Source organism: Pseudophryne corroboree, chromosome 6 (assembly GCF_028390025.1).
Source record: "Pseudophryne corroboree isolate aPseCor3 chromosome 6, aPseCor3.hap2, whole genome shotgun sequence".
NCBI classification, from domain to species: Eukaryota; Metazoa; Chordata; class Amphibia; order Anura; family Myobatrachidae; genus Pseudophryne; species Pseudophryne corroboree.
In genome coordinates, this window is record NC_086449.1 from 676,593,912 (window position 1) to 676,608,390 (window position 14,479).

A 14,479-nucleotide genomic window follows, 5' to 3' on the forward strand; every position below is an offset into this window, starting at 1 on the left:
TAAATTGCTGCTGTATCTTAAGGGGGGTACTCACGGAGAGATCCATGCTTAAAATCTAAGCAATCTGAATAGATTGCTTAGATTTTAAGCACAGATTACTCGTGTGTAGCCCCCTCAGCGATAGCGATGCGCGGCCCCGCACATCGCTATCGCCGCTGCTAGATGGAGCCTGCATGCAGACCAATCTAGCAGGTCGATCATTTCACCCGCTGGGTGAAATGAGCGGCCCCCGTCCTCCCCGGCATCGCTCAGCACACATCGCTCTGTGCTGAGCGGTGGGAGAGATGTGTGCTGAGCGGTTCGTGTATACCCCCCTTTAGCTCCAACTCTAAATGAGAATATAGCTATCCTGTGATTGTGATTTTAGTATTGCATTTGTCACCCTGGAATCCAGCATGGTTTTCCAGGTGCACATTTGCACACTCTGGCTAGATTTGCTCCTAATGCCTAATAAGGCCAAGCACATTCAGAATTTCTTTATACACACATGTTAAAACATAGACATGTCGAAGTATAATATAGATATTATATTTGTTACACATTTAATGTACTCACCTAGGACACTTTAATCAATGAATATGAAGTTTGATGGACAACCCCTGTACATATTTAGTTACTACATTTGCATATTGTAAAATTGTTATGTGTTGTTCTCAGGGGAAAGTGCCTCCAAAGCAGCTGACCTCTAGACCACTGGAAGTGTTTATGTGCAGCATACTGAAGAGACAAGGCTACGGGGAAGGATTCCGCTGGCTGTCACAGTACATTAATTGATGGAGGAAAATCCCTTTATATTTTATATCCTCTTTTATTTCATTGCTCAAATTTTATCATTTGAATTTAATTGATAAACTGGTTAAAGTGCCAATTCAGCTAGACATGAATAAAAGTGCAATACTGTACCAGTTTTATTTTAATACCTTAACAAATACAGCCCTTGGATATACACAGAGGCGTCACTAGGGTTGGTGTCACCCGGTGTGGTAACTCATGGTGTCACCCCCCCCATGGACCTTCTCCCATATCACACCACACGCAATCCTTAGAAATGTTTTTGTACTAGTTTTACTTGTAAGTCATAATTCCTGTATATCACTGAATGCGATGGCAATAGTAGTGACATAGGACCCTATTTAGGTTGGTTTGCATATTCTGCTTAAAAGCAGAATCTGCAATCGTTTCTGTAGCATGCTGGGGTCCGTCCAGGATGCTAATTGGCATCCAGCGATGCGATTTCAATTATTTTGCGATCACATCGCTGAAGCAGATACGAAGGATGACCCCCTGCAGACGTAGCTAGGCTGCGTATGCAGGCAATGCACCGCCATTTTTCGGGTTGCAGTGGGTGCGTGTGATGTCACATAGCCGCCCCAAAAAAGCTCTGATCCCCTTTCCCAACCACACCCTGCTACGCCGGCCCCCAATGAAAGTGCAGTCCCTCAGGGATGCGACCGCACTTTGATTGCATGCTCACTGTCAGCGTGGCGCATTTTAGCAATTTTATTGCTAAAATTAAATGCAACCAGAATAATGTCCATAATTGAGTATGAGCCGAAATTCACATTATACAACACAGAATGAGCCGAAATTCACATCATAGAACACAGATTGATCCGAAATTCACATAATAGCACACTGAATGAGCCGAAATTCACATTATAGCACACTGAATGATCCGAAATTCATATTGTAGCACACTGAATGAGCCGAAATTCACATCATAGAACACAGAATGATCCAAAATTCACATTATAGCACACTGAATGATCCGAAATTCACATTGTAGCACTCTGAATGAGCCGAAATTCACATTGTAACACACTGAATGATCCGAAATTCATATTGTAGCACACTGAATGAGCCGAAATTCACATCATAGAACACAGAATGATCCAAAATTCACATTATAGCACACTGAATGATCCGAAATTCACATTGTAGCACTCTGAATGAGCCGAAATTCACATTGTAACACACTGAATGATCCGAAATTCACATTATAGCACACTGAATGAGCCGAAACTCACATTATAGCACACTGAATGAGCCGAAACTCACATTGTTGCACACTGAATGAGCCGAAACTCACATTGTAGCACACTGAATGAGCCGAAATTCACATTGTAGCACACTGAATGAGCCGAAATTCACATTATAGCACACTGAATGAGCCGACATTCACATTGTAGCACACTGAATGAGCCGAAACTCACATTGTAGCACACTGAATGAGCTGAAATTCACATTGTAACACACTGAATGATCCGAAATTCACATTGTAGCACTCTGAATGAGCCGAAATTCACATTGTAACACACTGAATGATCCGAAATTCACATTGTAGCACACTGAATGAGCCGAAACTAACATTGTAGCACACTGACTGAGCCAAAATTCACATTAAAGCACACAGTATTATCCAAAATTCAGGGACAGGGAGAGTGACAGCAGGGACAGTGACAGAGGGACAGTGACAGAGGGACAGTGACAGCAGGGACAGTGACAGAGGTGCAGTGACAGAGGGACAGTGACAGCGGTGACAGCAGTGACAGAGGTATAGTGACAGCAGGGACAGTGACAGAGGTATACTGACAGCAGGGACAGTGACAGAGGTGCAGTGACAGAGGGACAGTGACAGCGGTGACAGCAGGGACAGTGACAGAGGTATAGTGACAGCAGGGACAGTGACAGAGGTATACTGACAGCAGGGACAGTGACAGAGGTGCAGTGACAGAGGGACAGTGACAGCGGTGACAGCAGGCACAGTGACAGAGGTATAGTGACAGCAGGGACAGTGACAGAGGTATAGTGACAGCAGGGACAGTGACAGAGGGACAGTGACAGCGGTGACAGCAGTGACAGAGGTATAGTGACAGCAGGGACAGTGACAGAGGTATACTGACAGCAGGGACAGTGACAGAGGTGCAGTGACAGAGGGACAGTGACAGCGGTGACAGCAGGGACAGTGACAGAGGTATAGTGACAGCAGGGACCGTGACAGCAGGGACAGTGACAGAGGTATAGTGACAGCAGGGCCAGTGACAGAGGTATAGTGACAGCAGGGACCGTGACAGCAGGGACAGTGACAGAGGTATAGTGACAGCAGGGACAGTGACAGAGGTATAGTGACAGCAGGGACAGTGAGAGGTATAGTGACAGCAGGGACAGTGACAGAGGTATACTGACAGCAGGGACAGTGACAGAGGTGCAGTGACAAAGGGACAGTGACAGTGGTGACAGCAGGGACAGTGACAGAGGTATAGTGACAGCAGGGACCGTGACAGCAGGGACAGTGAGAGGTATAGTGACAGCAGGGACAGTGACAGCAGGGACAGTGACTGAAGTATAGTGACAGAGGTACAGTGACAGCAGGGAAAGTGAGTGACAGCAGTGACAGGGACATAGGGAAGCAGGGTAAGTACCTGAGCAGCGGAGGGGGGTGTAGTAGGCGGCCCTAGGCAGCGGAGGAAGTGGGCTGCGGTGTGCAGAACGTGGCCGGCGGCAGTGAGGAGAATGGCAAGCTGCAAGCGGTGCCGGCGCGCAAGATGACGTCATGAGGAGTGACGTACAGCGACCGGCATCCTGGCTGAGGAGACTGTCAGGAACCGCCAGTACGGACCCGGCGGCGGTATTCAGGCAGCGATTTGAGTCAGCAGGGGGATGCGATCATAACAAGAGGACGCCGCGGCACAGTTATGATCGTGCAACCCCCCCCCCCCCCTCCCCCTCCGAGCAGGTGCATGTGCGCCGCGGCTGGGTCCGTGCTTTCTGACACATTGTCAGTGTAATGGTAGGAATGCGACAGGTGTGAGGCTCTTGTTTGCTGTCACCCCACTGAAGGGTGACACCCGGGTGCGGGCCGCACCCCCCGCACCCGCCTCATGACGCCACTGGATATACATTGCTGTACACGTTGCTATGCTAAATTTGTCTAACTTTATTCTATAAATATAGTTTGATCCTTTGTTTTAGTCCAGAATATCCATATAAGGCAGGAACCAGCCAAGTACAGTAGTTGTTAGAATGTGATAAATCTCATTTAAACATGTTTATTTGTATACCTTTATCTCTGGGTCCACAATCAGTATTATGCCTACTGCCAGGACTACGCATGGTCAGAAGGACACTTCATACTTGCCATTATCCATGCAAGTCATTTGACAATGCCAAAGAACATCAGCATATCTGGATTCATGTACTGGAGCGGTCTACGTTTTTTTTTTGTCAATGTTGTGTATCTTTAGTGTTGGGGCTTATATTATGCATTCATCTAGACAGATAGAACTGGCATCCACAAATGTATTGATTCCATATCAGCAAATAAGGTTATAAATGGTTTAATCAGCACGTAGGCAAAAAAATATGACGATGCAATACAGTATATATATATATATATATATATATATATAAAAAGAACTTGCGGTGCGGCACTCCAATGATTAACACGGCAGGACAGCTTACCTGCCGTGTTAATCATTGGAGTGCCGCACCGCAAGTTCTTTTCATCCATTCATTGTGAGGGCACCTAATGTGATTCTATCTTTAAGTGGTTGTGCCGGACCCCTGCCTCCTCCTATATATATATATATAAAGTTACACAGACAAGAAGAATATTATTGATTTTACTATCTAAAGAAATGTTTTCCAGCAACCCTTGTTTACTTGCAAGCAATAGCAACGTTTTGTAAGGGGGAAAAGTAGTCAATAACGAAAACAGAGTAAACATGTATTTTTGTTGTTCAGTATAAATATAATACTGTATATATTTGTTTTATTTGCAACTGTTTCACCATTTAATTATTTATATATTTGTATCATTAATCCATATGATCCAACCTATAAAATGAAATCACAGAACTAAAACAGAGAATGCTTACATCAGCAGAATTTCCGATATTACACCTTTAGGAAAGGTTGTATACAGTAAGTTGTGGATTTTTTTTAAGGAAAATATCCTATGTAATAAAAGGCTAAAGCTGCTACTCATGTCTATGGGGGAAATGTTTTGTGTGCCGGAGGCCACTAGATGGCGCACGACAGAGCAATACAAGGGTTGCTTCATTCAGGCGCACACAGCCGCCTGTGCTGACATTACTGTTATGTTGTTCCATCATTTTGATGCTGATAACTTATAATTATTTATAATTGATGTGTGGTGCTCACGTATCTTACATATATACATATCAGATAAGCATAGCTTGAAAAGATAATTATACATTTGATTTAAAATAGTTTGTGGACTGCTCCAGGAGTAAAGTGTTAAAACATTTGTCTAGGTTTAATAGTTCTGTAACAGAATTGGGTTCTAATAGTCACTACATAAATCATATGACTTTGTCCCAATTTGGTACTATACAGCCAGGTAGACCTACAGTAACTTTATATAATTAACATATTAAGATTTAACAGAACACAGATGGGCAGATTTGATCATTAGTGGGATTTTTTGCAATCCGTATTCAGTGCTACATTTGGTATAGACCATAGTTAGGGCTTTGGCTATCCAACAATTAGGGAACTAGAAATCTGGAAAAAAAATACTGTGACAATGGTTGTAGCAAGTGACGTGACATTTTAAGAAATATGACATACTGTAAAGGGCCAATGTGTGCTGAGCTTGCGGGGGAAGACGGGGGGGCCGCTCATTTCACCCAGCGGGTGAAGCGAGCGACCTGCTAGATTGGCCTGCATGTAGGCCAGTCTAGCACCAGCGATAGCGGCTATCGCTGTGAGGGGTACACACGGAGTGATCACTGCTTAAAATCTAAGCAATCTAGTCAGATTGCTTAGATTTTAAGCAGCCATCACTCCGTGAGTACCCCCCTTAAGTGAGCCACAGATTGTGCAATGCACTATTTAAGTTGTGTATTGTCTATAGATGAATGTAAGCCATTGTTTTCTATGTGATATGTACATTTTCTCTTCTCTGTAGATGAATGCAAGTTGTTGCTTTCTGTTATCAGTAACTTCTGATAAAATAATCTTATCTATTGTGTTATTCATTTGGATAGCTAATTTGTAGTTAATTGTGCAGAGAAAATATACCCTCTCCCCTGTTCCGAATTTCACATCCTATGTCATCATTTCCAATAACCTTTTACATTTTCTATATGTATTTGTGATTGTTATCAGCAGATATGTTATATACTGTACAGAAGCTTGTTATTTAAATTCAATAGTCCACAAAGTCAGAATCATATTTCAATTTTTATGACAGATATTTTTACAAATGGTGCTTGTTTTAAATGCATTTTTCTATAAATGTTTGTCTTTCAGCACAAAGACGGTCATACTTTCCTTTTTTTAAATAGCAGCTGACATATTGCTTTCTCTGCCAAGGTGAAATTACATATAATCAATAGACTACAATGGAACAGTGCCTTTAATAACCAGATAATAATTCTATCTGTAGACTGGGTTTTTTCAGAAAGAAATGCATTGTCAAACATAAATTATATACAGTAAAATGAATCCCCTACAGGTTGAGGAGAATGACTTGCTGATCAGCTGCTGCCTATGCTCCAGACAGAATAATTGTGTGATCTATGGGCTGCAGGAAACGTCTGAAAGCAAAAGACGCCCACTGACGTTATTTTAGATCTGAGTGATGCAACGCATCGGTCGCAACATCATCAATCTGAATAACCTTAAGGTTACTCAGAATGGCTGCCTCATCTTCACTGCCGAGGTCAGTAAACCTGCGTCGGAAGACACGGACAATGGCTTTGGCTCTCCCACAAAATGGAGGTGACACTCCTCCATTTTTTGAAACTGTCCCGGTCAATGCCCCCTTCCCACCCCTAAATATGGCTTAGGGGGCACTGCTAGTGATCTCACAGTATAATATCTGAACATGCGCAGAACGGGATCCCGTGCATGTGCAGAATGGAATCCTGTATGTAAACCATTGTATTTACATACATCTCTGAATCAGCTACAAAATCAGATACAGCTGTTGAAGATAAGTTTCAAGAGGCATTTTGAAGACCTAAATCTATAGCCTGGATTCTGGTCATTTTCCCAATACAACTAATATAGAGAAGTTTGTTGGAGTTTAGCTGTCAATTCCCAGCATTCTTTGCTACCTAAAAAAACACTACCTGTGTCTGGCGCTAATCACTATATATATATATATATATATATATATATATATATATATATGTATAACTATGAATAGGTATATGTATGGATCCACATACACACCCACCTCGCATATACATACAATCAACTTGAATATAAATATTAATATATATGCTTTAATAAGAACCCATATGTTCTACAGAGCAGCGAAGGTAAATTGGCTTGTGGATGTAGCCAAACAATCCCACCTGATATAAACCAGATGTAAACCTACAAGAAAATATATAACCCCTCGCGCTAATATAATCAAATTGAGGCAACAGGACATGAATATACTCAATACATTAGTTCCTTTATGATATTTCTAATATCTATAAAATCATTCATATAAAGACAAAAGAACATCAAAAATTAATATGCGCATATAAAAACCCAATTAAAAACATAATAATAATAATTGAGCATAAGAGGTGGATCATATATCTATATTGCTATAATTGACCACGGTGGACTAATCTGATAATTGTAGAAATGTTGGTGTCCTTATTTTATTCCTAAATAGGACAGTCCCATAAAGTATGCTATAAATAATCTCCTGAATTGAATATCATATAGTGTAGCGTCCTCCCTTCTCCCACTTGTCAGCCTCTAACGCCAGCGATGCACATGTATTCACACCAACAGGGACCAACAACTGGTGTCAACTGGGTCACAAATAGGGCACTTTGACACGTTTCGCTACCAATTGAAGCTTCCTCATAGACTCTATGAGGAAGCTTCAGTTGGGAGCGAAACGCGTCAGGGAAAGTGCTCTATGAGGAAGCTTCAATTGGGAGCAAAAAGGGTCAGAGAAAGTGCACTATTTGTGACCCAGTTGACACCAGTTGTTGGTCCCTGTTGGTGTGAATACATGTGCATCGCTGGCGTTTGAGGCTGACAAGCGGGAGAAGGGAGGACGCTATATGCGGCGGCTTGAAGACGGGAGCATAACCAGCTGAAAGGTGCCTGCGGTGTGCCGAGCTCCGGGAGCCGGACTGTTTCCTCCAAAGCCAAAAGGTGTGTGCACTGCTCTCGTGAGGCAGTCTAGTGGGAGACGGAGGACGCCACTTGCGGTCGTTGGAGAACGGGAGCTTTATCATTCATCAGGCGCTTGCGGTGCGCCGAGTCCCGGGTGTCTGATTTTATCCTCCAGGATTCAGGATATATCTCCCATAGTGAGAACTTACCATTCTGTGAGCATACGGATAATTCCATGAACTCGTAAAAAACTTCATTCATGCTACACTATATAATATTCAATTCAGGAGATTATTTATAGCATAATTTATGGGACTGTCCTATTTAGGAATAAAATAAGGACATCAACATTTCTACAATTATCGGATTAGTCCACTGTGGTCAATTATAGCAATATAGATATATGATCCATCTCTTATGCTCAATTATTATTATTATATTTTTATTGGGGTTTTTATATGCGCATATTATTTTTTTGATGTTCTTTTGTCTTTATATGATTGATTTTATAGATATTAAAAATATCATAAAGGAACTAATGTATTGAGTATATTCATGTCCTGTTGCCTCAATTTGATTATATTAGCGCGAGGGGGTATATATATTCTTTGCTACCTGTAGTTTTATGTAATCTGTGGCTCGCGTGCATAATAAGACTTTAGGGTCATAAACCCAGAAGTCCTTACAGCGTGAGGGACAGCTCTAATTGATACAAGCCTCTATGTGCGTGATAAGGGGGGGTATTGCATAGAGTATACAATACATGATACATCCCGCCCTTAGACGGGATGCTAGTCATGGGTTGCAACACATTTTTGTCATTCACATCATCGGGAACATTTATGGAACAATGTGCAAAAGAAATGTGTTGCCTATAGCAACCATAAAATCTGGAGGACTGAGTCCCCCAAAGAAAGCACTGTTAAGCTAATCTAAGAATTTTTATTTTTGTAATAGAATCATATATTTAATAAAATTCAATATAAAATCACTAAAAAACATAATACACAACCAATTGGTGGCAATTTTCATATACTGTGGGGCATATGTAATAGGGTCCGAGTTTGTCAGAGGTGTGGGATGCCAGACGATCTCTGTCTTTTTTTAAAAGCGGCAATCATTTACAAGGCATTGTTTTGCCTTATAAATGATTGCCGCTTTAAAAAAACCTCCAAGATTGGCCGGCATTCCGCTTATTCGGCAAACTCAGACCTTATTACATATGCCCCCATGTATCTAAATAATTAGTTTAAAATAATAATAATAATAATAATAATAATGTTATTTATATTACACTTTTCTCCTACTAGGACTAAAAATAGAGATGAGCGCCTGAAATTTTTCGGGTTTTGTGTTTTGGTTTTGGGTTCGGTTCCGCGGCCGTGTTTTGGGTTCGAACGCGTTTTGGCAAAACCTCACCGAAATTTTTTTGTCGGATTCGGGTGTGTTTTGGATTCGGGTGTTTTTTTCCAAAAACACTAAAAAACAGCTTAAATCATAGAATTTGGGGGTCATTTTGATCCCAAAGTATTATTAACCTCAAAAACCATAATTTACACTCATTTTCAGTCTATTCTGAATACCTCACACCTCACAATATTATTTTTAGTCCTAAAATTTGCACCGAGGTCGCTGTGTGAGTAAGATAAGCGACCCTAGTGGCCGACACAAACACCGGGCCCATCTAGGAGTGGCACTGCAGTGTCACGCAGGATGTCCCTTCCAAAAAACCCTCCCCAAACAGCACATGACGCAAAGAAAAAAAGAGGCGCAATGAGGTAGCTGTGTGAGTAAGATTAGCGACCCTAGTGGCCGACACAAACACCGGGCCCATCTAGGAGTGGCACTGCAGAGTCACGCAGGATGGCCCTTCCAAAAAACCCTCCCCAAACAGCACATGACGCAAAGAAAAAAAGAGGCGCAATGAGGTAGCTGACTGTGTGAGTAAGATTAGCGACCCTAGTGGCCGACACAAACACCGGGCCCATCTAGGAGTGGCACTGCAGTGTCACGCAGGATGTCCCTTCCAAAAAACCCTCCCCAAACAGCACATGACGCAAAGAAAAAAAGAGGCGCAATGAGGTAGCTGTGTGAGTAAGATTAGCGACCCTAGTGGCCGACACAAACACCGGGCCCATCTAGGAGTGGCACTGCAGTGTCACGCAGGATGTCCCTTCCAAAAAACCCTCCCCAAACAGCACATGACGCAAAGAAAAAAAGAGGCGCAATGAGGTAGCTGTGTGAGTAAGATTAGCGACCCTAGTGGCCGACACAAACACCGGGCCCATCTAGGAGTGGCACTGCAGTGTCACGCAGGATGTCCCTTCCAAAAAACCCTCCCCAAACAGCACATGACGCAAAGAAAAAAAGAGGCGCAATGAGGTAGCTGACTGTGTGAGTAAGATTAGCGACCCTAGTGGCCGACACAAACACCGGGCCCATTTAGGAGTGGCACTGCAGTGTCACGCAGGATGTCCCTTCCAAAAAACCCTCCCCAATCAGCACATGATGCAAAGAAAAAGAAAAGAAAAAAGAGGTGCAAGATGGAATTATCCTTGGGCCCTCCCACCCACCCTTATGTTGTATAAACAAAACAGGACATGCACACTTTAACCAACCCATCATTTCAGTGACAGGGTCTGCCACACGACTGTGACTGATATGACGGGTTGGTTTGGACCCCCCCCAAAAAAGAAGCAATTAATCTCTCCTTGCACAAACTGGCTCTACAGAGGCAAGATGTCCACCTCATCTTCACCCTCCGATATATCACCGTGTACATCCCCCTCCTCACAGATTATCAATTCGTCCCCACTGGAATCCACCATCTCAGCTCCCTGTGTACTTTGTGGAGGCAATTGCTGCTGGTCAATGTCTCCGCGGAGGAATTGATTATAATTCATTTTAATGAACATCATCTTCTCCACATTTTCTGGATGTAACCTCGTACGCCGATTGCTGACAAGGTGAGCGGCGGCACTAAACACTCTTTCGGAGTACACACTTGTGGGAGGGCAACTTAGGTAGAATAAAGCCAGTTTGTGCAAGGGCCTCCAAATTGCCTCTTTTTCCTGCCAGTATAAGTACGGACTGTGTGACGTGCCTACTTGGATGCGGTCACTCATATAATCCTCCACCATTCTATCAATGTTGAGAGAATCATATGCAGTGACAGTAGACGACATGTCCGTAATCGTTGTCAGGTCCTTCAGTCCGGACCAGATGTCAGCATCAGCAGTCGCTCCAGACTGCCCTGCATCACCGCCAGCGGGTGGGCTCGGAATTCTGAGCCTTTTCCTCGCACCCCCAGTTGCGGGAGAATGTGAAGGAGGAGATGTTGACAGGTCGCGTTCCGCTTGACTTGACAATTTTGTCACCAGCAGGTCTTTCAACCCCAGCAGACCTGTGTCTGCCGGAAAGAGAGATCCAAGGTAGGCTTTAAATCTAGGATCGAGCACGGTGGCCAAAATGTAGTGCTCTGATTTCAACAGATTGACCACCCGTGAATCCTTGTTAAGCTAATTAAGGGCTGCATCCACAAGTCCCACATGCCTAGCGGAATCGCTCCCTTTTAGCTCCTTCTTCAATGCCTCCAGCTTCTTCTGCAAAAGCCTGATGAGGGGAATGACCTGACTCAGGCTGGCAGTGTCTGAACTGACTTCACGTGTGGCAAGTTCAAAGGGCATCAGAACCTTGCACAACGTTGAAATCATTCTCCACTGCACTTGAGACAGGTGCATTCCATCTCCTATATCGTGCTCAATTGTATAGGCTTGAATGGCCTTTTGCTGCTCCTCCAACCTCTGAAGCATATAGAGGGTTGAATTCCACCTCGTTACCACTTCTTGCTTCAGATGATGGCAGGGCAGGTTCAGTAGTTTTTGGTGGTGCTCCAGTCTTCTGTACGTGGTGCCTGTACGCCGAAAGTGTCCCGCAATTTTTCTGGCCACCGACAGCATCTCTTGCACGCCCCTGTCGTTTTTAAAAAAATTCTGCACCACCAAATTCAAGGTATGTGCAAAACATGGGACGTGCTGGAATTTGCCCATATTTAATGCACACACAATATTGCTGGCGTTGTCCGATGCCACAAATCCACAGGAGAGTCCAATTGGGGTAAGCCATTCCGCGATGATCTTCCTCAGTTGCCGTAAGAGGTTTTCAGCTGTGTGCGTATTCTGGAAAGCGGTGATACAAAGCGTAGCCTGCCTAGGAAAGAGTTGGCGTTTGCGAGATGCTGCTACTGGTGCCGCCGCTGCTGTTCTTGCGGCGGGAGTCCATACATCTACCCAGTGGGCTGTCACAGTCATATAGTCCTGACCCTGCCCTGCTCCACTTGTCCACATGTCCGTGGTTAAGTGGACATTGGGTACAACTGCATTTTTTAGGAGACTGGTGAGTCTTTTTCTGACGTCCGTGTACATTCTCGGTATCGCCTGCCTAGAGAAGTGGAACCTAGATGGTATTTGGTAACGGGGGCACACTGCCTCAATAAATTGTCTAGTTCCCTGTGAACTAACGGCGGATACCGGACGCACGTCTAACACCAACATAGTTGTCAAGGACTCAGTTATCTGCTTTGCAGTAGGATGACTGCTGTGATATTTCATCTTCCTCGCAAAGGACTGTTGAACAGTCAATTGCTTACTGGAAGTAGTACAAGTGGGCTTACGACTTCCCCTCTGGGATGACCATCGACTCCCAGCGGCAACAACAGCAGCGCCAGCAGCAGTAGGCGTTACACGCAAGGATGCATCGGAGGAATCCCAGGCAGGAGAGGACTCGTCAGACTTGCCAGTGACATGGCCTGCAGGACTATTGGCATTCCTGGGGAAGGAGGAAATTGACACTGAGGGAGTTGGTGGGGTGGTTTGCGTGAGCTTGGTTACAAGAGGAAGGGATTTACTGGTCAGTGGACTGCTTCCGCTGTCACCCAAAGTTTTTGAACTTGTCACTGACTTATTATGAATGCGCTGCAGGTGACGTATAAGGGAGGATGTTCCGAGGTGGTTAACGTCCTTACCCCTACTTATTACAGCTTGACAAAGGGAACACACGGCTTGACACCTGTTGTCCGCATTTCTGGTGAAATACCTCCACACCGAAGAGCTGATTTTTTTGGTATTTTCACCTGGCATGTCAACGGCCATATTCCTCCCACGGACAACAGGTGTCTCCCCGGGTGCCTGACTTAAACAAACCACCTCACCATCAGAATCCTCCTGGTCAATTTCCTCCCCAGCGCCAGCAACACCCATATCCTCCTCATCCTGGTGTACTTCAACACTGACATCTTCAATCTGACTATCAGGAACTGGACTGCGGGTGCTCCTTCCAGCACTTGCAGGGGGCGTGCAAATGGTGGAAGGCGCATGCTCTTCACGTCCAGTGTTGGGAAGGTCAGGCATCGCAACCGACACAATTGGACTCTCCTTGTGGATTTGGGATTTCAAAGAACGCACAGTTCTTTGCGGTGCTTTTGCCAGCTTGAGTCTTTTCAGTTTTCTAGCGAGAGGCTGAGTGCTTCCATCCTCATGTGAAGCTGAACCACTAGCCATGAACATAGGCCAGGGCCTCAGCCGTTCCTTGCCACTCCGTGTGGTAAATGGCATATTGGCAAGTTTACGCTTCTCCTCCGACAATTTTATTTTAGGTTTTGGAGTCCTTTTTTTACTGATATTTGGTGTTTTGGTTTTGACATGCTCTGTACTATGCCATTGGGCATCGGCCTTGGCAGACGACGTTGCTGGCATTTCATCGTCTCGGCCATGACTAGTGGCAGCAGCTTCAGCACGAGGTGGAAGTGGATCTTGATCTTTCCCTAATTTTGGAACCTCAACATTTTTGTTCTCCATATTTTAATAGGCACAACTAAAAGGCACCTCAGGTAAACAATGCAGATGGATGGATTGGATACTAGTATACAATTATGGACGGGCTGCCGAGTGCCGACACAGAGGTAGCCACAGCCGTGAACTACCGCACTGTACTGTGTCTGCTGCTAATATATAGACTGGTTGATAAAGAGATAGTATACTCGTAACTAGTATGTATGTATAAAGAAAGAAAAAAAAACCACGGTTAGGTCACTGGTATATACAATTATGGACGGGCTGCCGAGTGCCGACACAGAGGTAGCCACAGCCGTGAACTACCGCACTGTACTGTGTCTGCTGCTAATATATAGACTGGTTGATAAAGAGATAGTATACTCGTAACTAGTATGTATGTATAAAGAAAGAAAAAAAAACCACGGTTAGGTGGTATATACAATTATGGACGGGCTGCCGAGTGCCGACACAGAGGTAGCCACAGCCGTGAACTACCGCACTGTACTGTGTCTGCTGCTAATATATAGACTGGTTGATAAAGAGATAGTATA

The 14,479-nt window shown here is 44.1% G+C and overlaps 1 protein-coding gene across 1 annotated transcript in view; it reads left to right on the top strand.

The window, feature by feature from the left end:
* The window catches only part of SAR1B (secretion associated Ras related GTPase 1B), a 347,786-nt gene extending 346,886 nt beyond the window's left edge, over positions 1-900 (top strand). The window contains exon 7 of the mRNA XM_063928269.1: positions 658-900. Within this exon, the coding sequence (XP_063784339.1) occupies positions 658-774 (117 nt within the window). The 3' untranslated portion in view covers positions 775-900. The remainder of the gene's footprint in view (positions 1-657) is intronic.
* The last annotated feature ends 13,579 nt before the right edge of the window (positions 901-14,479 follow it).